The following is a 25,656-nucleotide window of genomic DNA, read 5'->3' on the forward strand; positions in this document are numbered from 1 at the left end:
AGTAAAACAAAGACTTATATTTTTGATATTTATTTTATATATTTAAATGCCATTTAACAAAGAAAAATCAACCAAAAAAAAAATGAGTTCGCGTGTCACCTCTGACACGCGTGTCATAGGTTCGCCATCACTGGTATAAGGTCTAATGTGTGCACGTGTGGACTCACGGTGTAAATAAGCAGCAATAGAAAAGGCATGTCTCACCTCCTCCTCAACCCCCCTACAACTCCCCCAATAAAAGCCAGCAATCTTACAGTCTTTAGGGATGCTTTTCCCAACTGTGTTATCTAGAACTTAGTCCCCCCAAAAAAGAGGGGATGGCTTCTGTTGTTAAATTTGTTTGGGAAATGCTATATATTTCTCTTAAAAGATTTTCAATAGACACTGACACATTAAAAGCTCTGAGAAGTCCTGCAGAAAAGAAATTGGTTAGGCCCGTATCCCCCAATCCTATTTGACTTTTTAATGCAATAAGACTCATTTAAGGCTCATAAAATTAAGGTTTCACCGCACTTTCCAAGTTTTCAAAGGCATCACCTCATTGGTGCCTGGCCATGAACCAATGGGTCAGTGGGGCAGCGTGGTGGGATGGACCACACGTGAACTGGGAGACAGGGCGCAGGCAGCCTCCTTCTAGTCCTGCCTCTCTCCTAGTTGCCTTCTCTGGCCTCAATTTTGTCATCCACAAAATGATCTCTGACGCCCATTTCAGCTCTAAAATTTTACCCATTTTTGTTTTTTCTAGTGTCTTTTGAAGTTTTCAAACACAGAGGAAAAGCTGAAAGGTTTGTGGTGAACAACTACACACCCACCACCTAGGCTCCACACGAGCATTTTACTCCTGTTTTGTCACTTCTCTCTCTGTCCACCAATCCCATCTTTCTCTGTGCATTTTTAAATAAGCTGCAGATACCAATATATTTTGCTCTTAAACACATAACCAATCCCTTAGTTTTTTCCAAATGAGAAAGTTACAGCCCAAAGAGGTCAGGAGACTTGCCGAGAGGTGCACAGTAGCCAGCATCCGCTCTGCGCTCCCAGCCCACGCCTCTCGGCTCTACGAGGCTCTGCACATTCTCACGCGGACACGGCAGCCCAGGCTCCTCCTGGTGAGAAATACTGAAGCCAGTATTTCTGGCTTCCTCCTCCAGGGGCCTGCCCTTCCAACACCTCTTGAAATCATGAGGCCGTAGTTTCACACTTGGGATCTTGGGTTACGCAGAGATTTGTCACCCTCTTGGCATTTGCTGAAACCTGATTTGACTAGGACTCCAATTTTTCAAGTTCGCGCTCTTTCGCTGGGGGCAGAGTATGGCAGGTGCTCGATTACCTGTGAAGTTCATGGAACTGGAGAAAGGACACCCCCTTGGATGCATGTATGTCTCAGGAGTTCTGTTCCTTCCAGGAATCCCTTGAGAAGCAGGACACGGAACTGCACCCCGGGGAGTGGTGGGTGATGCGAATGGGCCAGAGGAGGGAGGTGGAGATCCACTCCCTCTTGTATCCTGCACCCAGGGAATGAGGCACTCTTGGTTAAAATGAAGGTTTAGGGCCCAGCTCCAGCGTGTGCCTCAGTAGTGGTGCCAGGAATGAACGCAGACCCATTTGTGACTTCACAGGTGGCCCCTATATCCCACTTGAAGAAACACTTGCTAGGGTCCCTTCAAGGTGACAATCTAGAATCCTATTAGACTGTGGCACACAGTGGAGGTGGCTACATCATACAAGAGGTATGCTTCTGGGATGTAGAATGTTTTCTGAGAATTCTGATTCATGAGAGGACCTGTGCCCAAGGACGAGGGGACCAGGACCCCCCACACACACCCCCTCGCCCGCCACAGCCCAGATGCACCTCTGTGATGATCAGGCAGGTAAGCATGCAGTTCCACAAGGGAATTCAAGTGTGCAAGCACCAGATATGGTCATTGTTCTTGGGAGAAAGAGGACAAAACAATGTATGAAAAAAACAAGTTTATTAGATGCACCTTTTTTAAAGCAGCGAATGAAGCAGACATCTCATTGCTGGCCACACCACTCACCATTTGACACAATACACGAGAGCCACCATAGCAGAACAAAATCAAGTAATTCACATTTTGTACTAAGTGATATTTCATTGCAATTAAATTCAAAAAGGTTAAGCACTTTGAAACCAGGATCTTCATTTAAAAAGGCAGCTTCCTGCAGTCTCAATCCATAGACCCATCCTGAGAGGACACCAATTGTGTGACAGATTTTTTTTTCAGGGCCGAAAGAAATAAGGCTCAGAGTCTTCAAGTATTCACCTTCCACGTCTGACCATCAGAACAATGGCACATTCCAGAAGAAAATCTGTGTGCTCCAATCTGCTGGCACCTCCAGCCACACGCTGTGTTTGTAAACTGGAGAAAGGAAATGACTGAGCTGCAGGTAGCATTCTGGACCCCATGCTCTTCCCTCCAAGCTTCCGTTGGGGAAAGGCTAAGAAACAGTGAACATATTCTCCAAGATGAGCCTGGGAAGGAGACGTGTACAGCCAGGGGTGCTGCTAAAATCAGATGTTACTGATTTGCTACAAAACACAGTGCCTGTGCCATATGAGACCCAAGGAACCATCCAGAGCTTACACAGAACTAGGGAAGTGTCCCAGTTGGTTCTGGTGCCCAAGAATCTTGCAACTCCAGGGTTCACAGGAAGGCTGTGCCCCAGTCAGAATAATATACTGAGTCAGTCTCCTTGATCCCCAGTGGCTTTGTAGGCTGCTGGGACGACCACTTCCCTGGGAACAGCAGAGATGGGGGCATCTCTGGCTGGTGAGCAGAGAGGCTCAAATGCCAACAGACCCCACCTTTGCTGCACATGCAACCAGTGCCCCGGGGTCCTGTCCATAAGCACCGAGACTCTGAACCAGCATCCTGCTTGCTTCCCACAGAGCAAGTTGACACTCTGAGTGCAGCCACATCAACACTGTGCAATGCCTCTGGGTCCAAAGGTGATGCTTACTGTCTTCCTTCTCTAGTTCGTACTGCAGACCTGGAACTAAATGCTGACACTTGAACACTGGCATGTCAGGGCCTGTCTCTCTTCTCCCTGTGCATGTGTGTGTAGATTGCAGTGTGAAGGGGGAAGAGGAAAGTGTGTATGAAGAGTAGCCTTTTGGAAATGCTCTTACTGTACCACAGTGAGTCCAAAAATATCTGTGGAAATTTTAAAAATTCACAGTGCCCCCGAGTGCCTTTGAGCTGGGCAGCCTCAGTCAGAAACCTCTGATCTATAACGTATTTAACAACTTGTAGGTACTTTTTGGACACCGTTATGTTCTACCTCAAGGCTGAGAGGACATTTGAGAACATGTTAGGAAAGCCTTTGAGAGCCCTGTGAGTTGTCTTCCTAAATAAAATATAACAGCTGCAGCCACAAGGCCTCCCAGTGCCCTGCTAGAGCAGGGTGGGCGTCTCGTCACTGCTGGTCCTTTGGCCAAACTGGAAACACCAACTCCTGCAGAAAAACTAAGTACGAAAACCATGGGATTTCCCGAAATGGTGAGTCACATAGAGAAACAAAGTGCTGGGAGGTAAGAGATTCCAAGGAATTCATCCTTCAAGCTGAATTGAGCTGGTGAAAATTTTTGTTTATTTTTTATATTTTTAAGTGTTTAATTCAGTGGTTTTTAGAATATTCTCAAAATTGTACAACATCACTACTAATCCCAGAACATTTTCACCACCCAGTAAAAGGAACATTATATCTATTAGCAGTCACTCCCCGTTCACCCCAGTGTCCAGCTCCTGGCCTCTTCTGGATATTTCACATAAATGGAATTATATAGTATATGGCTTTTTGCAATGGCTTCTATCATTTAGTATAATGTTTTCAAGGTTCATCCATATTATAGTATGTATCAGTACTTCATTTCTTTTTATTCTGAATAACATGTCATTATAGAGATATACATTGTTTATCCATTCATCAGTTGATAGATATTTGGGTTATTTCCATTTGTTGGCTATTATAAATTATGGTGCCATGAACATTTATGTACCAGTTTTTGTGTGTATGCTTTAATCTCGCTTAAGTAAATACCTAGGAGTGGCATTTCTGGTGTTTTAACTTTTTGAAGAATTGCCAAATTATTTTCCAAAGTGGCTGCACTATTTTACATTCTTACCACAAGCAATGTACAAGCATTCCAATTTCTTTACATCCTTGCCCATCTCTATGATTACAGCCATCATAGTGGGGATGAAGTGTATTTCACTGTGGTTTTGATTTGCATTTCCCTAATGAATAATAATCCTGAGCATCCTTTCATGCACTTACTGGCAGTTATATTATTTTCTTTGGAGAAGATATAAAAATGTCTATTCACTTGTTAATTCAAATACATGTTTTGCCCATATTTGACATTGGCTTATTTGTCTTTTTATTATTAAGTTGTAAGAGTTCTTGATGTATTCTGGATACAAGTATATGATTTTGCAAATATTTCCTTTCTTTCATTCCGTGAGCAAGCTGTCTTTTCACTTTCTTGATAGTGTCCTTTGAAGCATAAACCTTTTGTGCCCGTTTTTATGAGGTCCAGTTTAGCTAATTCTCCTTTCCTTGTGCTTTGGGTGTCTTATCTAAAAAACCATTGCCTGATCCAAGGTCACAAAGATTGATGCCTATGTTTTTTCTAAGAGTTTTGTAGTTTTAACTCTTACGTTTAGGTCTTTAATGCATTTTGAGTTAATTTTTATATAGAGTGTGAGGTAGGGGTCCAACTTCATTTACTTGCATGTGGATAGCCAGTTGTCCCAGCACTGTTTTTTGAAAAGACTATCATTCCTATTAAATTCTCTTGTCACACTTGTCAAAAATCAACTGACCATAAATCTAAGTATTTATATCTGTATTCTCTGTTCTACTCCATTGGTCAATGTGTCTGTCATTATGCCAGGACCAGACTGTTCTGATTACTGTAGCTTTCTAGTACGTTTGAAAGCAAGAAGTGATTTTCTCTTCTTTTCAAGGTTTATTTGGTTATTTGGGATTCCTAACATTTTCATATGAATTTCAGGATCAGTTTATCAATTTATGCAAAGAGCCAGCTAGGATTTTGAGAGGAATAACATTAAATCTGTAGACCAATTTGGATAGTATTGTTAAGACCCAGGACAAAGGATGTCTCTCAATTTATTTGTCTTCTTCAATTTCTTTCAATGACATCCTGTAGTTTCCAGGGTATAAGTCTTATATTTCTTTCATTGAATTTATTTCTATTTTGTATCCTTTCTCATACTATGATAAATTTAATTATTTAATTTTATTGGCATATTGTTCATTGCTAGTATAAAGAAATACAATGACATCAAGCAGGTAGTGAGGCAAGCATCAGAGGGCGCCTCAAGGGCAGCCTGGGCTACACTGAGGACCAGGTTGTCTCCTGCGACTTTAACAGTGACACCCACTCCTCCATCTTCGATGCTGGGCTGGCACTGCCCTCAATGACCACTTCATCAAGTTCGTTTCCTGCTATGACAATGAATTTGGCTACAGCAACAGGTGGTGGGCTTATGGCCCACATGGCCTCCAAGGAGTCAGAACCCCCTGGACCACCAGCCCCAGCGAGAGGAAGACAGGCCCTCAGCTGCTGGGGAGTCCTTACCCCGAAATCGATCCCCCAGCACACTGAGAATCTCCTGACCTCCACAGTTTCCACCCAGACCCCCTGAAGAAGGGGAGGGGCTTAGGGAGCCCTACCTTGTGATGTACCATCAATAATATTCACTGTACCCAGCAAAAAAAAGAAAAAGAAAAGAAAAGAAGAAATACAATTGATTTTTGTATAATGACCTTGTACTCTGAAATTTTGCTGAACTCATTAATTTTAATGGGTGTGTGTGTATGTGTACAAATTCCTTAGAATTTTCTATGAATAAAATATCATGTCATCTACAAAGAGATTTACTTATTTTCTAATTTGGATCCCTTTTACTTCTTTCTTTCCCACTTGCTACTTAAATATTAGCTTGTTAAACATTTCAAATCCAAGTTTTAATCGGCTGCTTGTGCCAAATTGCCTCGTAGGGGAATCTCCTGTTCCCAGGGCCATCCTCTGACAAGAGGATGCTGGGTCAGCCACGCAGAGGCACACACTCTCTTGGGTCAGGAGGCTATGAGCACCATCACCCCATCTGCGGTCCTGCTCCCACTCCTTACTCCAAGTTCAGGACACTAGGCTTACATATATAATTGGTCACCAACTGTACACTTACTACTTTTCACAAGATCACAGAGTAAAGGAGAAAAGAGATACTGGAGTGAAAGTACAGGCCCGGGAAACACAAACAACCCGCCCAGCAGCCAGGCAGCAGTGGGGTGGGGGCAGCAGGAGTAGCTGTGGGAACCAGGGGGGCTCCCAGGACAGTCTGGTGACTGAGTCACCCTATCACCTTCCCCTGAGCAGACCACTTCCCCTCCTGTGTCAGGACCCCACCCCATGCAAGCTGCCCCAAGGTGCGGAGGTGTACAAACGGAAAGGTACCTATACATCAATGGCCACAGCCACCACACAACCTGATGGAAAGAGGCAGCCAGCCAGGCTGGTCACAGGGAGGAGAGCTGTGAGGTGCTCCTCTGGCTGGAGCTGTGCCGGCTCAGGACAAAGGTGGAGGAGTTGCTCTTTTTGCTCACGCTTGTCTCCCCAGGCCGAGAGCCCCTCCGGTAGCTGGAGGAGCAACAGAGGACGCGCTGCAGGAGCTCGTGGAAGAGGTGGCCTGTGAAGAGCATGTAGATCCAGGGGTTGCAGCAGCTGTTGAGGCTGGCCAGGAGCATGGCGATGATGAAAGCCGAGGCTGCAGGGGTTGGGGGTGCAGAGAGAAAGAGAACAAGGCATCAGGACTGGAGTGCTAACCACGGTTTCCTGAGAGCAGCTTTCTTCTGGTACCAGGAGCTGGGCCACAGACAGAGTACTAAACAGACAAAGTCTGGCCCTGGCTGGTATGCTCAGTGGTTAGAATGTTGGCCCATTAGAAGGGTCACAGGTTCGAATCCCGGTCAAGGGCACGTACCTAGGTTGCGGGTTCAATCCCGATGTGTCTCTCTCACATCAATGGTTCTCTCTCTTTCTCTCTCTCTTCCTCCCTCCCGTCCATTCTCTAAAAATCAATGGAAAAAAATATCCTCTGGCCCTAGCCAGTTTTCTCAGTGGTTAGAACATCAGCCCGAGGACTAAAGGGTCTCAGATTCAATTCCAAGCAAGGGCATGTATCTCGGTTGCAGGCTCCCCAGCCCTGGTCGGGCGTATGCGGGAGGCAACCAATCCATATTTCTCTCTCTATGTCTCCCCCGCTCCCTTCCACTCTCTCTAAAAAAAAAAAAGAAAAAAAAGAAAGAAAAAAAACAAAAAAATCAATGGAAAAAATATCCTTGGGTAAGGATTAACAAAAAAATATAATAAAGAGACAAAATCTGTCTTCCTTCCACATCCTTGCTCTGGTTGTGCACTCAGACTGCCCCCCCTCCCCCTGCCCCACCCCAAGCCCTCCCAGGCTCAGCCAGCCCTGGAAGGCTCCAGGTCATTCTCTCATCAAACACTTCCCACTGCCTGCTTCCACCAGCAGGCGCTGCCCCACAGCCTCCTGTGGCTCACCACTAACCCAGTAGGTGTGAGTGCCTACAGCTCAGAGTCCAAGAGCGCAGTCTGGAAGCTGCCAGACCTTGTTTGTATTCTAGCCCCATCGGGGACAAATGATTTTAACTCCTCCCAAACTTCTGTTTCCTAATCTCTAAGTGGGGACAAGCGTACACAAACCCCACAGGAATGCTGTAAGGATTAATGAGTGCCCAGAACATAGTTAAGTGCCCAGTACATTGCTGGCTGCCACCACAGCCATGTGCCAGGCACCAGGCTAGGCACTGGGAACACAAAAATAAAATGAGTGGCACCATGAGGTGGGTGCACTGAGGAGGGATGCAGCTCTCCAGGAGTGAACCACAGTGGGCCCCCGAGAAGCCGGCGTTGGAGCTGAGGCCTGAAGGATGCTCATGAATGCTCCAGGCTGGGCAGGGAGGAGGGAATGACACAGGCAAGGGCGTGGTGGCCAGAAAGTGGATGCTATCTGTGAAGATGCCCCTAAGAGCACTGCTTTGACATGACAATGAACTTTTACCAAAAAAAGGGGGGGGCACTAAAATTAAATGAGGCACTGTGTACAAGCCATTATCCTGAAGACTTACTGCGTTTCAGGCAGAATTAGTGATCAGCAATCAACTTCATGACATTACTTATCAAAAATGTCACAAATTTAACCTTCAAAGAGAAAGAGAAGTCCTAACCCTAAATACTTCTACGTAGTAGGAGGAGAGAAAAATCTGGGTTTCTTTCAATGGACTTAAATCAGGCAAACTTCAGACATCTCCCATCAACAGAGAAGGACCGGCAGCACCTCCAGCAACCCAAGGAAAATCGTATTCCCAAGGAAAATCGTATTCCCAAGGAAAATCGTAGTCCCAAGGAAAATCGTAGTCCCAAGGATCCTATTCACAACCACATCCTCATGAGCGAAGCAACTGCAAAGGCTGGGAAAATCCTCCGGTCTTCCGTCTCTTCTGGGAAAAGTTTTCAAAAAATACCTCCAGGACTCAAAAGCTAAATCCAGGAAAGGATTTTTCATGGGAATGCTGGAGTTTCGAGATCTAGAGGCCACCATGGATGAAACCTGACAAGCTCAGGGGAGGCCTGCATGGCGGGCCTTACAGACTCAGAGACTGAAAGGAACTATATAGGACGGTCTGATCATAAAAATTCCTGCCTAAAAGCTGGTTATGGCAGGCAGTGACATCATAGGCCTGTAGCGTCCTTGACAAAGGTTAATCTTTACCTCAAGTGAGCCTGTGTGTTGTCTTTTTGTAACTAAGATAACATGCCTTTGAAATAGGAGTAATGTTCTTTCCCAGACCCCCTCAGGGAACCCCTCATTGCCACACTGATCTCTGAATACCATCTGTGTGTGTTGTAAATGTAACTATCCTGTACCCACCAATGTAAAATAAGTATATGTCTCTCCATTTTGCTTTTCATGCAATCCCAGAGATTTCCCTACTTTACCTCTCTCACCCCCTTAATCTACCACCAATGGATTTCATGTAACCCCCCTTATGGCTCCTCCTTTGATGCTAACGTATGAAATAAACTGCCATTTTCCAAAGCACTTTCTCAACCTGTTGAGATTTTGCTTCCAAGTCAGTTTGACTCAAAAGAACTCATAAAAAGTCGCTACAGGTCTGGACATTTCTTACGCTAATACCACCATCAATGCAGAATAGAGCTATTGGTCCGCAATGTGTCCTCGCACCAAAGGGAGGAGGGTGGTTGTTTATGAAACAAATTCAGTGGTTCTCAAAGTGGGGTTCCCCAGATCAGCGGGAACTTGTTAGAAAAGCCGGTTCCCAGGCCCCACCCTAAACTTACGGAATCAGAATCCTGGGGGCATGGTTGAGTGGTTGGTTATAAACAGCCCTCCAGGGGAGTCTGACGCACACCCAAGTTTGAGAAGCACTGGTCTGATTACTTGGTGCACCTGGAACCGAAACAAGCTAAGGCAGACCAAAAAAATAAAAATTTTGCAAAAGAGAAAGTTTAGAGAACAAAAGAGGAAAATCAAACCCTTAGACTAAAATAATTTAAAAGAGAGAGTGAAGAGGAGGAAAGCCAATGATACTGAATTTTTCACTTTCTAGAAAAGAGAATGAAAAAAATATTTGCTCTGATTTGAATGGGCAAGAAGATGAATTTAAGTTTAGAAATTCTGGTGAAATATCACCAAGACTAAGAATACATCATAATTAAACATATAAAATGAAAGAGGCAAAATCAACACATGAAAGTGAAACTTTTAAAAGGCATCGAAAATAATCTATCAGACACCAGGGGGACAATGTAGGCGTCTGAGGCTATACAATGGGATAGATGAAGTTCAGGCTTAGACAGAAAGGCACCGTGTTTTACCTAGCTGTGTAGCTAACGGTATAATCTTAGTTGATTGAAGCTACTTGCCTCACTCTTACGTGTGGATCTTTGTAATTTATTGATCCTATTTTTAAAAAACTTACATAAACAACCCAAACGTAAACAGCTGATAAATTCTGAGCAGCTGGCCAGCCTGGGTGGGAGGTGTGGGGCCATGACCAGCACCTCTGCCCCCCACCTGGTGGCCACAGACACAAATAACCTGCCTGGCCACAGGCAACCCTCTCTACGCTGATCCTGCTCACATCAAGCTGCCAATGCTAAGGACACATTTGGACTTCTTTTAGTTGACACATATCCTAGTCACCCAAAACCTGAGAGTCCTCCCCGTGGTGGAATTTCCCCCATCAGCAAGAAGGAGAGCTACTTGGGAATGTAAAACAGGGACCATGGTGGACATTTCAAAGGGGAAAAGCAGCAGGAATAAAAGACACACAGGTGAGAATGGTCCGGAGAGAGCATTCAGGGACTGCCAGAGCTGGAGAAGGGCAGTTTCATGGGAGAAGAGACTGGAAAGAGCCGGGCTGAGGAGGACTTTGAATCCAGGCTGAGTCTGAACTGGAGACTACAGGCAATGGGCAGCCACTGATGGTTCCAGCAGACGAGTGACTGCACCTCAACTGCTCTCTGCACTTACTACATCTTGTTTAGGCTACAACATTGCCCTTTCATAGGGTTCTTACAGAGACCTTATACCCCCAACCCTCACCCCAGCCTAAAATATTTACTATTTGGCCTTTTACAGAAAAAGTTAGTCAATCCTTGATGTCTAAAGGAGGGGCTGGTGTTAAAAAGCATAGAAAAGGGCTCAGAAAGGGGACAGGTGGACCCCCAGGGCAAGCTCAGCCCACTGCTCCCCACATTAGCAGGAGGACCTATCTTTGCTTTCAAGTTACCCTGGCCTGGCACAAATCCTCGCTCTGCCACTTTGCAACTGTGTGCTCTTGGACAAACTACCTAACCTCCCTTAACCTCAGTTTCCCCATCTGTGAAACAGGAATAATAAAAATAACTTCTTTACAGAATCCTTGCCAACTCTCATTAGACAGGGTTCCAAGTGCTCACCATGACTCCTGGCACTCAACTCCAGTAAACACTTAAAAAAGCTTCGCAATTGTCATTACTACTACAATGAAGTGTACGTGCTCAATAAATGTCACTTTTCTTATCGATACCAGAGTTAGTGCCAACGCCTGTGAAACAGTGGGGGAGGCTGCTCCCTGGGCTGGGCTGTGTCTTGGAATCTGAGGCAGCCCGGTATGGGACACAGGACAGAGGACACTCACAAGGACTTTGGGAAAACAAGAAAAAAATATGAACGGGCTCTGTGAATGGCAGTGTTTGTTCAAGTACTTAGCATCCTTATTATTAATGGTTATGAGATATGATTAACTGAAGAGTTAAAGCCCAAGGTCCGGGGACTCCTGATCCCAGGCTGATTAAAGAAAGTGTCCTTTGCTCTTTTTGCCATGACTTTAAGGAAAAAACGAAAAAACAAAACAAAACAAAAAAAACACCATGATCAAGACTCAGAGCCCTGGACTGGGTTACATGACACCAAAGGAACTTCAGATGACCTGTTTCGAAAAATCTTACCCTGCCAGAAACCCAAAAGGGAAGGTGGCAGCAACTCTCCAATGGACCCCCCACAAAAACAACCCCTTTCCCAGACCTGCCCTGGTGCCTGCACACTGCTCTGTGGTTCCTGCCTAGAAGCGGGGGCAAGTGGGAGGCACTGGTCCATGGATTGGCCCTCACACCTGCTGGACCTCAAGCTGGGAAAAGGAGAAGAAGAGGGATGGGGAGAAAGGGAGAGGGGGAAGGGGAAGAAGACAGAGGGAAGGGGGAGGGAGAAGGAGATTATGAGACATTCATGTATCCTTTATGCTACTCTGGGTGCCAGCCACTGAGTCAGGCCTGGGGACCTGCTCTCAAGGGATTTACAAACACCAGTGGAAAGAGAGAAGTACAAGACAGGCACTCCATTACACAGGGAGTGACAGCATTTGGGGGAGAAGCTGGTGGACCCAAGACAGGAGACCACAGGTGATCTTTAGGGAGAGGCTCCAAGCAGGGAAGATAAGCAGAAATGGCCATGTGCCAGAAGCAGACATCTCATGCTGGTAACTGTACCCCAGGACACGGAAATCACTCTGTATTTCCACTCGGCACCGTGATTCACGGAGAGGTGGGCAGCTGAGGGCCACCCCAGGACTGTCTGCCGGAGATCCGCCTACCAGGCCGGCTTTACTCAAGCCGGGAGAACTCCCCTGTGTGGATATCCCAGCACTCCCTCCACTCAAATTTCCCAGCACTCCTGTCACCGAAGGCCCAAATTAGCCCAGAACAGCTGACGCACAGCTGCCCAAGGCCTCTCTGGGCTGTGCTGTCCAAGGCGGTTCACATACAATTCAAAGACATGGCTCAGCCGACATCTCTGCTCTCATCTGAATCAAATCAAGCTCATCAACTTTTATACTCCAGAAACCAACAACTAGGTTCAAGGCCTTCCCACTCCCCCATGTCAGCACCCCTCAGCCCACCCAGGAAATCAGGAATTAGAGTCTAAGTCCTTTATTCCTATGGGGCTGTGTGGAACTTGGGAGTCGTGGTCTAAGGAAGACCCTTTTTTATTTTTTTATTACTATTATTTTTTTTTTACTGTACACGTATATACTAATAAAGACTGAAAAGCAATATGTATTACAGAGGGCCTTCTTTGAAAAGGCCACAACTTGACAACATTGGAATTGTTCTAAAAATTGGAATTGTTCTAAAAATCACAAGTGTGTGATCATCCTATGTATCACAGGGTCAGGATTAACAGCCAAATTTGTGGGCTACAGCGTGTCACATGGGCTTCTATTACATCACTGCTCAAATCTAGGGGACATGTTCTGCTCTCTGGACTGAACCTGAGGAATAGCCACATTCTGAAAACAGAAGGGCAGGGGCCTTTTGGCAAATGACCAGCCCTTCTCTACTCCAAAGGGACAACAGGGCCCTGCAGCCCACTGGACCATTTGTGTAAAGGCAAATTGCATGTTTTGGTAAAAGAGAAAAGATATTAAAGACTTACTACTCAATAGGCCAGCTCATGGGCATTGCAAAGACACCACCTGGATGCTTGTTAAAAATGCAAACCCCACCCAGTCCTCCTGAATCAGAATTTGCATTTTAACAAGATCCCCCACATGATTTGTGTACACACTGACGTTTGAGAAGTATTCCTCTATTAGGCGAAAAATAAAATAACTGTCTAATGCTCTCAACATGGCTTCTTTACATAGTCAGCTCCTACTCATCCTTCAAAACCCTTTCCAAATGTTGCTTCCTCTCTGAAGTCCTCCTGATTTTTCCCCCAGAAAGAAAATCAATGAATCCCTCTTAGGGCACTCACAGTACTTGATAAATAAATACTTCTCTTACAGCACCATCCCTTCATACCATCGTTGTTTATGTTTATAACCTGTGGCTTTCATTCGTGGCTCTGTCCCTGGTGAGCAAAGACTTGAACTGAAGCATGAAATTAGCAGACAGAAGTCCTGATACATCAGCCACCTCCACTAGCACATCGGAAAGGCAAAAGGACAGTTTCCCAGCTTGATGACAGGAGATGGCTCCTAACAAGATGACTGGACTCAAGTGTAATTCCCTCTAGAGAAATTAAATTCACACCCAGATATCAGGGTCAGGTGGAGGGAAAGAGAAACAGGATGAGCAGTGTGAGGCATGGGCCCTGGAGGGCAGAGACCGTGGTACTGGAGCATCTGGCAAATGAGTAGAAAACGCCAGCTTCTGGGGAGCACTCTATTCTTAACCCCTCGGTGGCCAGGAGTGGGGCTCACAGGAATCAGGGGCTGGGACACTGAAGACCACCTGGTTATACCCCATTCCTGTCCACCTGTCACACCAGGGTCCCTTGTTTCCAAAACCCAGAGCTAGAACCTCCCCACTGCACCTCCTGCTGTCTCCTCCAATTTTGCTTTAGCTCGAGACACTCTCGCTCCCACCACCCCTGGGCTGACCACCATTCCTCAACTGAGACTGCAGCCCTGAAGCTACAACGCTGCTCTTGAGCTCCAAGCAATTCCCACCCCTCACTGCACTGCACTGACTTACCTCAGGACCCTGGCCCATCTTGAACTTTCTTTTTTTTTTCTTTATTGATTAAGGTATTACATATGTGTCCTTATCACCCCATTGCCCCCACCCCCACTAATGCCCCCCCGCCCCCCTACCCCCCCCCCCCGGTGTCCGTGTCCATTGGTTAGGTTTATATGCATGCATACAAGTCCTTCGGTTGAACTTTCTTTTTTAAAAGCTAACATTTATTGTCCTAGCCAGTTTGGCTCAGACTGAAGGGTCCCAGGTTTGATTCCTGTCAAGGGCATGTACTACGGTTGCAGGCTTCTCTCTGGCCCAGGCCCTGGTCATGGCTCCTGCAGGAGGCAACCAATTGATGTGTTTCTCTCACATCACTGTTTCTCTCTGCCTTTCACTCTCTCTTCCACTTTCTCTAAAAATCAATGGAAAAATATCCTTGGGTGAGGATTAAAAATAAGTAAAATAAAATAAAATAAAAGCAAACATTTATTGAGCACTTACTATATGCTAGGCACTATGCCACTGGCATATTCCACCCCCTTCCCAACCTAAACTCTATTCTTTTTTTTTAAGTATTTGTATTGATTTCAGAGAGAGAGGAAGAGATAGAAACATCAATGATGAGAGGGAATCGTTGATTGGCTGCCTCCTGCATGCTCCCCACTGGGGATTGAGTCCGCGACACAGGCATGTGCCCCTGACTGGAATCGAGACTGGGACTCTTCAGTCTGTAGGCCAATGCTCTATCCACTGAGCCAAACCAGCTACAGCTAAACTCTATTTTTAACCCCAGAAAACTGAGGTCTAGGCAGGTTTGGGGGTCACTGCTGCCACTCCATCTGACTACCCCATGGGACATAAGACCCCAACACCAGCCTGGCAAACACTGGGGGTGTTCCTCCCAGAGGTCCGTGGTACACCCAGAATTCTGTGGCCAACCTTGGCCTGCCTGTCGCACGGTTCTGAATACAGCAGCTGTTGGCCCTGGGAGGGCAGGTGAAGGCCTGAGGGGGGCTCCCTGCAAGCTCTCCTCACCCAGGGCTGGCAGACCCCGGCAGAGGCCGTGCAAGACAGAACCCTCGGGAGACACAGAACAACCGGTGGTAGAATGAACACACTGGCGTTCAGAGGAGGAAGGAGACCCCTGGCTGGGGAGACAGAGAAAGCTTCATGAAAGGGGCCCTGGAAGAGGCTGCCAGGTGCCGTGTTGGGGTTGTCCCTGCACAGCTCCTGAGAGCATCCTTCTCACAGACCCTGAGGTCAATGGCACCCCCTGGAGGTGTGCACAAAGCAGCCCGCACTGGAACTGGGCTCTGAAAGATGGGTCTCCACAGAAGAGACAGGGGTGGGCCCTCCTTGGTGAGAACACTGTCAGCGTGAGAGCCAAGCAAAAGGACTTGTGGGAAGGGGCCAGTCGGCAGGCCTAGAAGGGGACACGAGGCCAGTGGGCCAGAGCCCAGGCTAGGTGACAAGGTGCACTCATCTGCTGGATGTCAGCTCAGGCCAGGCCTGCATGTGGCTCTAAACTACTGCTTCTCAACCAGACGACTCTGCCCCTTCGGGGACCTGGGCAATGTCTGGAGATGGTTTTGGTGGTCACACTGGGGGGGGGGGGGGCGTGCAATAGCATCTAGTGGGTAGGGCCAGGGATGCTGCTAAATGTACTACAGGGCACAGGACAGCAGCCTCTCCCAACACCACACTAAAACAAAGGTTATCTGGCCCAAAATGTCAATAGCCAAAGTTGAAAACCTCTGCTCTCAACCAAGAAGGTGGTAATGGAAAGGAGAAGGGAAGTGTGACGTGGGGTGTGTGCTGAGCCATGGGGATCTGTGGACAGCGGGGGGAAGTCAAGCGACAGGCGTCACGCCCGGAGTGCTGAGAGGGCAGTGCCAATAGTGGCCATGAGGCTGGGTGTTGCCGGAAGGAGCCCAGGTCACAGAGTGGGTGCAGGATTCTGGTACGGTGCGCCTGGGACAGAGCCAGGAATCCGCTTTTTAAAGAAGTGCCAGCAGATCCCGACACTCAGGCAAATAGAACACTGAAAATGCTGGCCTGGGACAGGCCCGGTGCAATCTAGCAGTGTCTGAGATGAGGCGACTGGGTTCAATCCTAGCTCCTCCCTTACTCAATGTGCTCCCTGAGCCTCAGTGTCCTAATCTGTAAAATGGGGGAAACGCCCCCTTCCCTGGTTGTGTTTGGGTGAGGAAAGATGGGGCCAGATACAGGTCTGGAACTTAACAAGGGGTGGTACTGATATCAGCTAATCCAACTCCTCACCTCACTGAAACTGATACCCAGACAGGGCATCGTGTCCCATTGGGAGGTACCATCTCCATTGCTCACATGGGAATGGCAAAGGCCACAGACCACCTGGAGGCATGCCCCACAGGGACTCTCATCACTTCCCAGTGCTATCTCAGGGTCCAGGTACTCTGGCTGGTGGGCACTAACATACAGGGTCCAGCAGAGCACCATTCAGCCTCCACCCAGCCCCCAAAAGTGAGCCTATGGGCTTGCCTTTGCTTCCAACAGCTAGCACAAGGTGGTGGGGTCATCAGGCAGGCCAGCCCCTGAGGCAGCTAGCAGGCCAGCCCCTGAGGCAGCTGACAGGCCAGCCCTGACCCCAGGCCTCACCAAGTCCCTCCAGAGAGCTGATCTCCTCCCACAGCCCCTGTCCCCCTCTCCCCAACCCACTCAGATACCCATCAAATAGAAAAAAAATATGTAGCAAAGCCTCCCCCAACAGATTTTTATTTTTTGCTGCTATTAATAGAATCTTTAAAAAGAAGAAAAGTCACCTTTGGCCAGAAACTCAAGGGAAAACATTAGCACTATCCAAGAATGTAAAAGAACTTGCAATTGCTTAATCAGACAAGAGTATGATCCTTACCTGTCCTTCTAATTGCAATTTATACCCAGAAGGGCCAAGCTAAGACCTCCCTGTCCAGTCTCCTCCTGTCCCTTTAATTGCAATTTATACCCAGAAGGGCCAAGCTAAGACCTCCCTGTCAGTCTCCTCCAGCCCAACCTTTCCCACCGCTCTCCATACCAAGGGGGTCGCCTGAAGAGCAGGCCCCTCTCCAAGTTGCCCAGCCCACCCACACCTTGGGCACAGTGTCCTTGTAAGGTGGCAGGCCACACTGGAGGGACCTTGGTTCCACAAAAACAGGGAGGGGCTGGGAAGCTATTATCAGATGGAAAACACTTAAAACCAGGCCTCTGAGCATTTCAACCTTCCTTCTGGTCCCACACTCCTGACAGGTGTTTGGTTGCCCCGGTGATGGGGCATTTACTTCTTCATCAGGTAGCTAGTTCTGCGGCTGAAGGACTGCTTAGAGAGTCCTATTTCTCTAAGTCCAGCTCTACACACGCATCCCTGTCCTTTCTCCTGCACCTCCCTCCTCCATGTCCCACGTATCTGTTCAACAAGCACTGGTTGAGATCCCCATGGGTGCCCAGCCTGTGCTAGGCACCAGGCACACACCAGTGAACAGGACAGGCAATATCCCTGTTGTGACAAGGCTCACAGTTCACCTCTCCAGTCTTAACTCGCCTCTCCTCCACATACCAACCTGCCTGGACACAGCGCCTATTGTCCAGCAGGCTCTGCTTACACCTCTTCCCCCTCCACCCAGGCTCTCAAGAGAAAAATGTCCATCTGCTCCCACAGGAATAACCGCCCAAATCTCAGTCAACCCCGAGAATGCAAACAGGACCTTTAACATGTGGAATGGGGGAGGGGAGAAGAGTGACCCTGATCATGTGGCCCCCATGTGCCATCCTTCGCAGCATGTCATCTTCGTAATAACTCCACGAGTTTGCTACCTTTGTTATGCACAGGAGGCAGCGGAGGCTCAGAGAGATGAAACCACTTGCTCAAGGACACACAGGAGAAAACAGCCAGCAGCCTGCACACACGGTCAGCTGTGTTGCCCTTTCCCTGCACCTGTGGAGCCCAGGACCCTATGGTGCCGGCCCGCTGTCCTGGCCGATGCAGTGGAGGCCCTGCTCTGTTCTCTGGGCATTTCTTGCTCCTGTGGAAATCAGCAAGTTCGAGAGAAAAGGGGACTATTCTGAAAGATGAATATGGCTCATCTATGAATGAACTGTGAGATTTTCCTTTAATTCAAAAGGTTCTCCTCTAGCTTCCCAGCTTCTGGGAATGGTGACTAGACAGGAAGCACTGCTTGGTGTGTTCAGGCAGCACATCCCACCCCATCTGCCAACCTGCCCCCCTTCTCTCTCACCTATGCCAACTGGAGTGGGCACTTCAGGAGAGACACACTGGAAGGGGAGAACTAGGGACAGAGATTAAAAATCCGCTCACCATACCCAATCCGCATCCACCAACCCCTGGAAAAAGGGACACACCCTCGCTATCTCCTCCCTCAGAACTGCCTCAGGGCTGGAGTTCTTGGGACCAGCAGCAAAACAACTTCAGCAAGTTCAAGGGGGAAGGTTGGTGCCAAGTCTTTGGCTGTGGAATTTGATTCTGAAGGATACAGGTGGGGATTGTCACACCTGCATGGATGGGTGTCTGGTCTCAGTGAACAGTGGTCTCCACGTCCACTCAGCCCTCCTCCTGCAGTCCCCAGGCTCACCTAGTCAGCACTCTGGCGTGTGGCTACTTTAAAGGGGGGAGCTCATTAAATTACCACCATGTGACCTGTCCAATACCTGGAGGCTTGACAGGGGCAGCCCGCTATCGCTCTTATCACTCATTGTTTTTTCATCCAATCAGTGGAAATATTGAAACTGAGTTTTCCTCTTAGCTCGGTCTTAGGGATAGGAAGCCTGTGTGCGGCTCACCTCCACACAGAGACGTTATTATTGCTGTGATTATAATTGTCTTACTCTTTAGTCCCCTTATCTAAGTTTCCTTATGTCTACTTTATCTTGCTGCAGTACCTGACTCTTAGTGCCCCACCCACCTCAAATTATGTTTGGAATAAGGTGAGCTCTCAGCCCATAGAGGCAGCCCCTGGTTTGAATGAAGGTGTGGGGGTTGGGGGAGAGGGCAGACAAGGGGGAGCATTGTAAAAGGGGCACCTGGGTTTGGAGAGAACGCCTGAGGGTGAGCCCTGCTGGAGGCAGGGACCTATATCCTGCAAGAGGCCACGGCCAGCAGGACTTCCCCAGCCACTCTGCTCTGTAGCTGCTTCTGGTTCTGTTTTCCAGATGAAGCTACTGGCAGAAGAGATCCCACCTCTGACCCCTGCTGCCCCGGTCTGAGCCTGTCTGTCCAGGGGTTTCCCTGAAGAATGTCACACTGTCCACAACAAGCTCCCGGAGCTCCGTTCTCCACTCCCAGGCAATAAGCAGAGCAAGAAGCCCTGACCTAGGTATTTTGCATCTCTTGTAAATCACCTACCTCTTGGACAGGAGAGTGGGGGCTGTGCACTGATTCCACTTTGCTGATCAACATCTCCTGAGTAACTTGAGAGCATCTCTCTTTGAATCTTTCCTTAACGCTTGCCGACAGTTTCTACACTGAGTCATATCTCCAAGGTAACTATAAATACCATCATTTCTGATGGCCCAGCCGGCTACTTGCAATTATCCAGATTAATGTCAAGTGGGCACAGGATGTGTATTCTGGCTGAGCCCACGTCCACTCGGAACCCTGCATGCCTTGGCCAGGCTGGTGGCCAGAGCCGGAGTCCTCTCCCACGTGGGCTGGCACCTGCTCCTGGCAACACGCTGGAGGTGGGGAGGGAGGGGAGCTGGCGACATGTAGCCATGCATCCCCTGTGGTCTGCATTTGTACTCTTCTCCAGCACCCAGGGCAGAATGCCCCGGAGGACCAGGGGACCTGGGCTTTTCATGTGAGACCCACCCTGAACTAGGAAAAAGCAAAGGAGCAAAGGCAAGAAAGACGTGAAGTTCCGGTTCAGAGAGTCCATTTCTTTCCCTGCTCCTGGAGCCTGAGCAGGAGCCCGTCTCTACGAAGGCCTCGCCCCAGGATCCCCTCCGGGGACCAGAAGGGCTCTACCCTCACTTTACCCAAGGGGCACTTTCTCTTCTCTTTTCCTGTGTCTTGTTTTTAAGACAGACAAATAAACTGCTTGGTGTACTTTTTGTTGTTGTTATTAATCCTCACCCCAGGATATTTTTTCCATTTTTTTTCTTTTCCTTTTTTTTAGATAGAGTGGAAGGGAAGGAGAAAGGGAGACAAGGAGGAGAAGGAGGAGGAGGAGGAAGAGGAGGAGGAGGAGGAGGAGGAGGAGGAAGAGGAGGAGGAGGAGGAGGAGGAGGAGGAGGAGGAGGAGGAGGAGGAGGAGGAGGAGGAGGAGGAAGAGGAGGAGGAGGAAGAGGAGGAGGAGGAGGAGGAGGAGGAGGAGGAGGAGGAGGAGGAGGAGGAGAAAGAGAGAGACAGAGACAGACACATCGACAGCTTGCCTCCCACACTGGGCCAGGATCAAACCTGCAACCCAGGTATATGCCCTTGACTAGGAATTGAACCTGCGACCCTTCGGTGAGAGGGCCAACACTCTGACCACTGAACACACTGGTCAAGGCAACTCGGGGTACTTTTAAAGTGTAGAAAAGATATACACTTCACTGAGTGATTATGACATTTGCTGACCACATACTCTCAATCTTTGGGGAGAAAAGTGAGAAAGAGGAGAGCAGGTGAGGGGATGGACACAGGAAGTCATATAAAAGGGAGGGAGGAGGGGGAAAATCATCAGGGAGGAAAATAAATGGGGTGGTGAGGAGGCTACAAAGAGAGGAGTCAGAGTATTTGCCGAATGAACGAAATGAATGCTGAAATGTCCTCACCTAAAAGTAAGATACTAAGGGTTAAGGGGAAGCGGGGATCCCTCACCAGAAGTCCCACAGCTAGTAAGGGTTGGAGGGAGCACTAGATCCCAGGTCTCCCCAGTATCCACTCTAAGGGAGCGTCAGCCTCACTTCCTCAAGGGCTGGTGTTTGAGCTCCTCAAGACCTGGGTCTGGTCTCTCCAGGAGCCTGCCCAGGAATGGATGGCCTGGTGTCTCATCTTACTTACAACACCTCACTGCTGGCTTCTGCCCAACCTAACTCCCGAATCAGAGCCCTAGCCCAGGAAGAAATGGGGCGTGGATAGGAAACCCCAGCTCTAGTGGCTGCTCTGCCTCTGACTTGCTGTGTGACCTGGAGGAAGTGCCTTCCCCTCTCTGGATCCCTGAATCCCCTCTATAAGGTGTGACCAGGGACTGGGTGATGAAGCCAGGCTGGCTTTGCTGAGTCCTCTCAGCAACCTTACCCCTCACAGCTAGAATGGCATAACGAAGGTGCTCAATAAATATTGAAGACAACTGACCCAGGAATAATGCTAGACTACCTGGGAGGGCTGGGAAAGCCAGGAGTCTGTGGTTTTAGGGAGAGAGCAAAGCAAAGTTATCCAGCTGAATGAAGGGAGGTTTCAGCTTGCACCAGATGGTTGTGTTTGAGACTCTTGGAAGCAGTAATGATTATATCAGGAAATGGGACATTTGCACTGTCTCAAAGGCAGATAGGATAAAAGCAAACCCCTTGGTATCTCCTGACAAACACTGGAGTCCCGGGCATCCCAGTGCAGTTTTATGTGCTTACCCTCACACAAAAAGGTGTGAGTTATTCACCACCACTGATTACCCCTCCTACTCTTTGCAAATTGTGGGCAATGAGACAGCAACTGCCTGGAGCTCCTAGCCCCCCAGAGACAGCCCCTAGCGCTCCCCCCTCCCCCAGCCCATAGTGCTCTCTGCTTCCCCAAACTCCCTCCCCACAGGTCACCCCATTCTTTCCTCTCCTCCTCTTCTACCAATCACCCAGACACCAGCCAAGCTTGGACACCCTCAGCACTGACCTCCACAGTCCTCCAACCGGAGGGCAAGTTCCCCACCTACAGAAATCACCCAAATCTCCCCGTCAAATTTGAAAATGTGGGTCCTTGCTCCCCTCTCTTCCCCCACAGCCCCAGCAGAAGCACATTCCCTAGCTCCCACGCTTGCCTATAGAACCCGGTGTTACCTCTCTACCACCTCCACCAAGCCAGGGCTCAGAGACTCATCCCACCTCCCCAGGTTGCCCCGCCCAGCACCCTATCAGCGCTTGGTTGGACCAATCCAATCGCCCATCTACCCCTGTCCTTATGGGAACCAGAACCCGTGGGTTCAGGCTGACTTGAACTTAGAATGGAAGTTCAACGCAAAGTGAATTAAAGTGGAGGGATCTTGAAGTTGGGCCCGGGTTCAAGAGTGACCTCCACCACTCGCCAACAATTCTTAAACGCAGTCACTTGAACCTCCGTTTCCTGGTCCGTAATGAGGAACCATTACCATGTGCAGCGCAAGGACTGTGCTAAGGATTTTATGTGCATTTTTCTCATTTCATTCCCTACTGCCGAGTGAGAGCTGGTACTTTCATCATTATTGTCATTTTACAAAAGAGGAAGTCGGGGCTCAGGGAAGTTACACCCAAAATCACTTGGCCTATGGATGATGGAGCCATGCATAAATCAAACCCAGCTCTGCAGGATTCCCACCCCACCCCCAAGTCCCCAGACCCCTGGATGTGCGGAGGCAGCAGCAGCAGGGCCCTGCCCAGCCAGCATGCTTGCTCCTCCCGGTCTCCGGCCCCGCGCTACCTTCCTTAGGTGCATTGGCGTCCCAGACGCTCCACATCTGCACAAAGAAGAATGGTGTCCAGCACACGATGAAGGCCAGCACGATGATGAAGGTCATCTTGACCGTGCGGATCTTGGCCCTGGAGATGAGCTTGACGCTGCTGACTCGAGCCAGGGCCACGCCCTCCCTACTGCCCGCCATCGCGCCCTCGGGACCCTTGGCCGCCCCCTCCGCCGCCGTCTTGATCCGAAAATTCTGCCAGATCTTGAAGCAGATGAGGCTGTAGCAGGCGGTCAGCACGATGACCGGCACGATGTAGACGGCGAGGGTGATCCACGTGACGTAGGCCTTGGGCCCCCAGGGCTGGATGAAGCCGGCCCAGCAGTCGAAGACACCGTCAGCCACCTCGCGTATGGAGAATATGTGCGCCTGCGGGGCGCTGGCCACCAGGCAGCCCAGCCACGTGAGGAGCACCGCCAGGCGGTCCGCGCGGCGGCGCAGGGTGCGCAGCGGCTGGCAGATGGCCAGGCAGCGGTCCAGCGACATGAGCAGCAGCAGGTAGGTGGAGGCGAACATGCCCACAACCTGTAAGTACTTGACCAGGCGGCACAGCAGGTCAGGGCCGTAGAAGCGGAAGGTGATGTCCCACAGCAGCTGTGGCAGCACCTGGAACACCGCCACCACCAAGTCGGCAATGCTCAGGTGCTTCATGAAGAAGAAGAGGCGCGAGTGCTTGTGGCGCGTGGTGCGCAGCGCCAGCAGGACGCAGGCATTGCCGCTCAGTGCCAGGAAGAGGATGAGGCACAGCACGGCCACCTCCACGCGCGCCAGGGCCTCGTTGCGCTGCGGCGCGTGCGTGCGGTTGCCCTCTGCCCCTGGCGGTGCCGCACTCCCATTGACCACCTCGGCGCTCCAGTTGGCCTCAAGGGTACCCTCCATGACCGTGGCCACCGCTGCGTGATCCTGGCCTTTGGTGCTTTTTAAGGCGTGACGCGATGGGGCGGGACCCGACGGGGTAGGGCGAAATGGGGGGCCTCCTGGCGTGCCTGGGGGCGGCTCTGATTTCTCTCCCGGAGACTCCGCGGGCAGATCTGCTGGGTGGGACCCTGAAACAAACCCCCAGGGCCTTGAAAAGACCACCACGGTTCTCTCCCGACGCACGTGCAGCGCAGGTGTCCCCTTCCCAGGACCGCAAATCCTCTGAGACTCGGGGCACAACTGCCAGCCCCGGGATTGCTCAGCCGCCACCCCAGAAATCCCCGTTTGCGGTACCTCCTCTGAGCCGCTGGAAATGAGCGCGAACCTACCGGACAGCCAGTTCCTTGTGGGATTCAGTCGCTTCGACAGAGGAAAGGGGAGAGTCCTAATCGACCACTGTGCCCCAGGACTGGGACGCCTACTAAACTAGCCACCTTCCCCAGGGGTCCCCAAACTAGCCACCCGCCCCCAGGACTCTCAGCACTGCCACTTCCCGCGAGACCCCCAAACCTTTAGTAAACGTTTCTCCCGTTACTTCCCCTGGAGATCCCTGGCAGCCCTTGCCTGGAAAACCGCAGCTCAGGACCCTCCTGCAACTTCCTGTTTCTAAGACACTTAACCATCCCCCCAACCCCGAATTTCCACAGCAGCTGCTTCCGTGGAACCCCAGCCCAGCGGTCCCTTCTAGGAAACCCTGCCTTAGTATCTGCCTCCAGGACGCCTAACCGCTGTTCCCAAAACCCCTCCCGTGGGGGTCCTCCCTGACCCGTCCCCTCCCGAAGGGCGCTTCCCCAGCCCAACACCCTCGGGCATTCCAACACGCATCTTGGTCCCTAGAGTCATGGGCTCTGTCACTTTACAATCTTGGGGCACCCCGCGCGCCTACAGGAACCAGGAGAGAGAGGCACTTCACCACTTTCACTTGGATCCGAAATGGCCCATCAGTCCCAGCCATCCCATCCACTGAGGGGCAGGATCCTGGTACCTGCACCGAATCCACAGACTGGCCTGAAGTTGGCTCCCGGAGTTGCACCACCGCGGAAGACTCCAAAGATGCGTGCGCTCCCAGCCCAGGTTGGGGTGGCTGTGTTGGCGCCGCCTGACACTATATTGAGTTCTTGCACTCAGGAGCCTCCGCAAAAATCCCCTCTCCCGCAGCCTGATGGTCGCACGATGGGGACAGAGGCGAGCGAGGAGCGCCACCGAGGCTGGTGCGCGCGGACAGCGTCAGCCCGCGGTGTCGTCTGCCAGGGGACGCTTTTCTGCAGCGAGTGACCGGGGCTGCACCACCACAGAAAACCGCCCGGGGGCGCAGAAAGCTGACAGAGCCGACCCCCCCCCCCCCCCCCCCCCCCCCCCCGCAGAGCCAGGTTAACCCGCTAGGCGTTGGCAGCGGTAACCAGCAGGTTTATTTCAGAGGCTTAAAACTGGAAGGAAGGAACTTGTAAATAACCCTGTTGGTTTCTTCCTTTCTTGGTTCAGAAGCTGAAGACTCTCGGGCAATGGGAAGCTTGAATAGCAGTGTTTTCCCGAGTAGATGGTGATGAAGTTGTAAAAGCATTTAACTGATATTTCCCATATACCAGGCAGGTTAATTTCAGGGCTTTTCCCCCCCGCTCCCAGGGGCTTGATGGGGTGGATTTTCCAGTGAATCCGAGTAAGTCCTTGCTTTGGAATACTTTTGCTCATATTCCCATTCTTGAGGAATTAGAAATGCTGTCTGTTCTAATCAGCACGGGGAGAGGTCTTTGTTGTTTAAGTAGTTTTAGGGAGAGATCTCAAGGGGGTGGAGGGTTATATCTTCATTTTAAAGTGATTCTGTTCATATGGGGCCCTAAATCATTTCTACCTCCTTGCCATGCTTCAAAATTAAAATCCTAAATAGTGCCAAAGGAAGGTTAAATGTTAAAGACTGCTTCTCTGGCTCCTAGCTCCTTTTCTATTCTAAAATCGTTTTTTGGAATAATTTACAGTGGCTAGAAT

The 25,656-nt window shown here is 49.7% G+C and overlaps 1 protein-coding gene across 2 annotated transcripts; it reads right to left on the bottom strand.

Moving 5' to 3' along the window:
• Nucleotides 1-1,958: 1,958 nt before the first annotated feature.
• Nucleotides 1,959-24,910, bottom strand: OXTR (oxytocin receptor). Of its 2 annotated transcripts, XR_004971483.1 has the most exons (4): nt 24,659-24,910; nt 22,716-23,801; nt 6,506-6,815; nt 1,959-2,381 (listed from the first exon to the last, which is right to left on the bottom strand). XR_004971483.1 is itself a non-coding variant. In XM_036332032.1 (3 exons), the coding sequence occupies exons 2-3, from the start codon at nt 23,632-23,634 to the stop codon at nt 6,568-6,570; spliced, it is 1,167 nt and encodes a 388-aa protein (XP_036187925.1). In that variant the 5' UTR covers nt 23,635-23,801; nt 24,659-24,910; the 3' UTR covers nt 1,959-6,567. The 2 variants fall into 2 exon arrangements, 1 of the variants encoding a protein (XP_036187925.1); XM_036332032.1 differs by having other exon boundaries at nt 1,959-6,815.
• Nucleotides 24,911-25,656: the final 746 nt, after the last annotated feature.

The sequence above is a fragment of the Myotis myotis genome, unplaced genomic scaffold (assembly GCF_014108235.1).
Source record: "Myotis myotis isolate mMyoMyo1 unplaced genomic scaffold, mMyoMyo1.p scaffold_m19_p_13, whole genome shotgun sequence".
NCBI lineage: Eukaryota > Metazoa > Chordata > Mammalia > Chiroptera > Vespertilionidae > Myotis > Myotis myotis.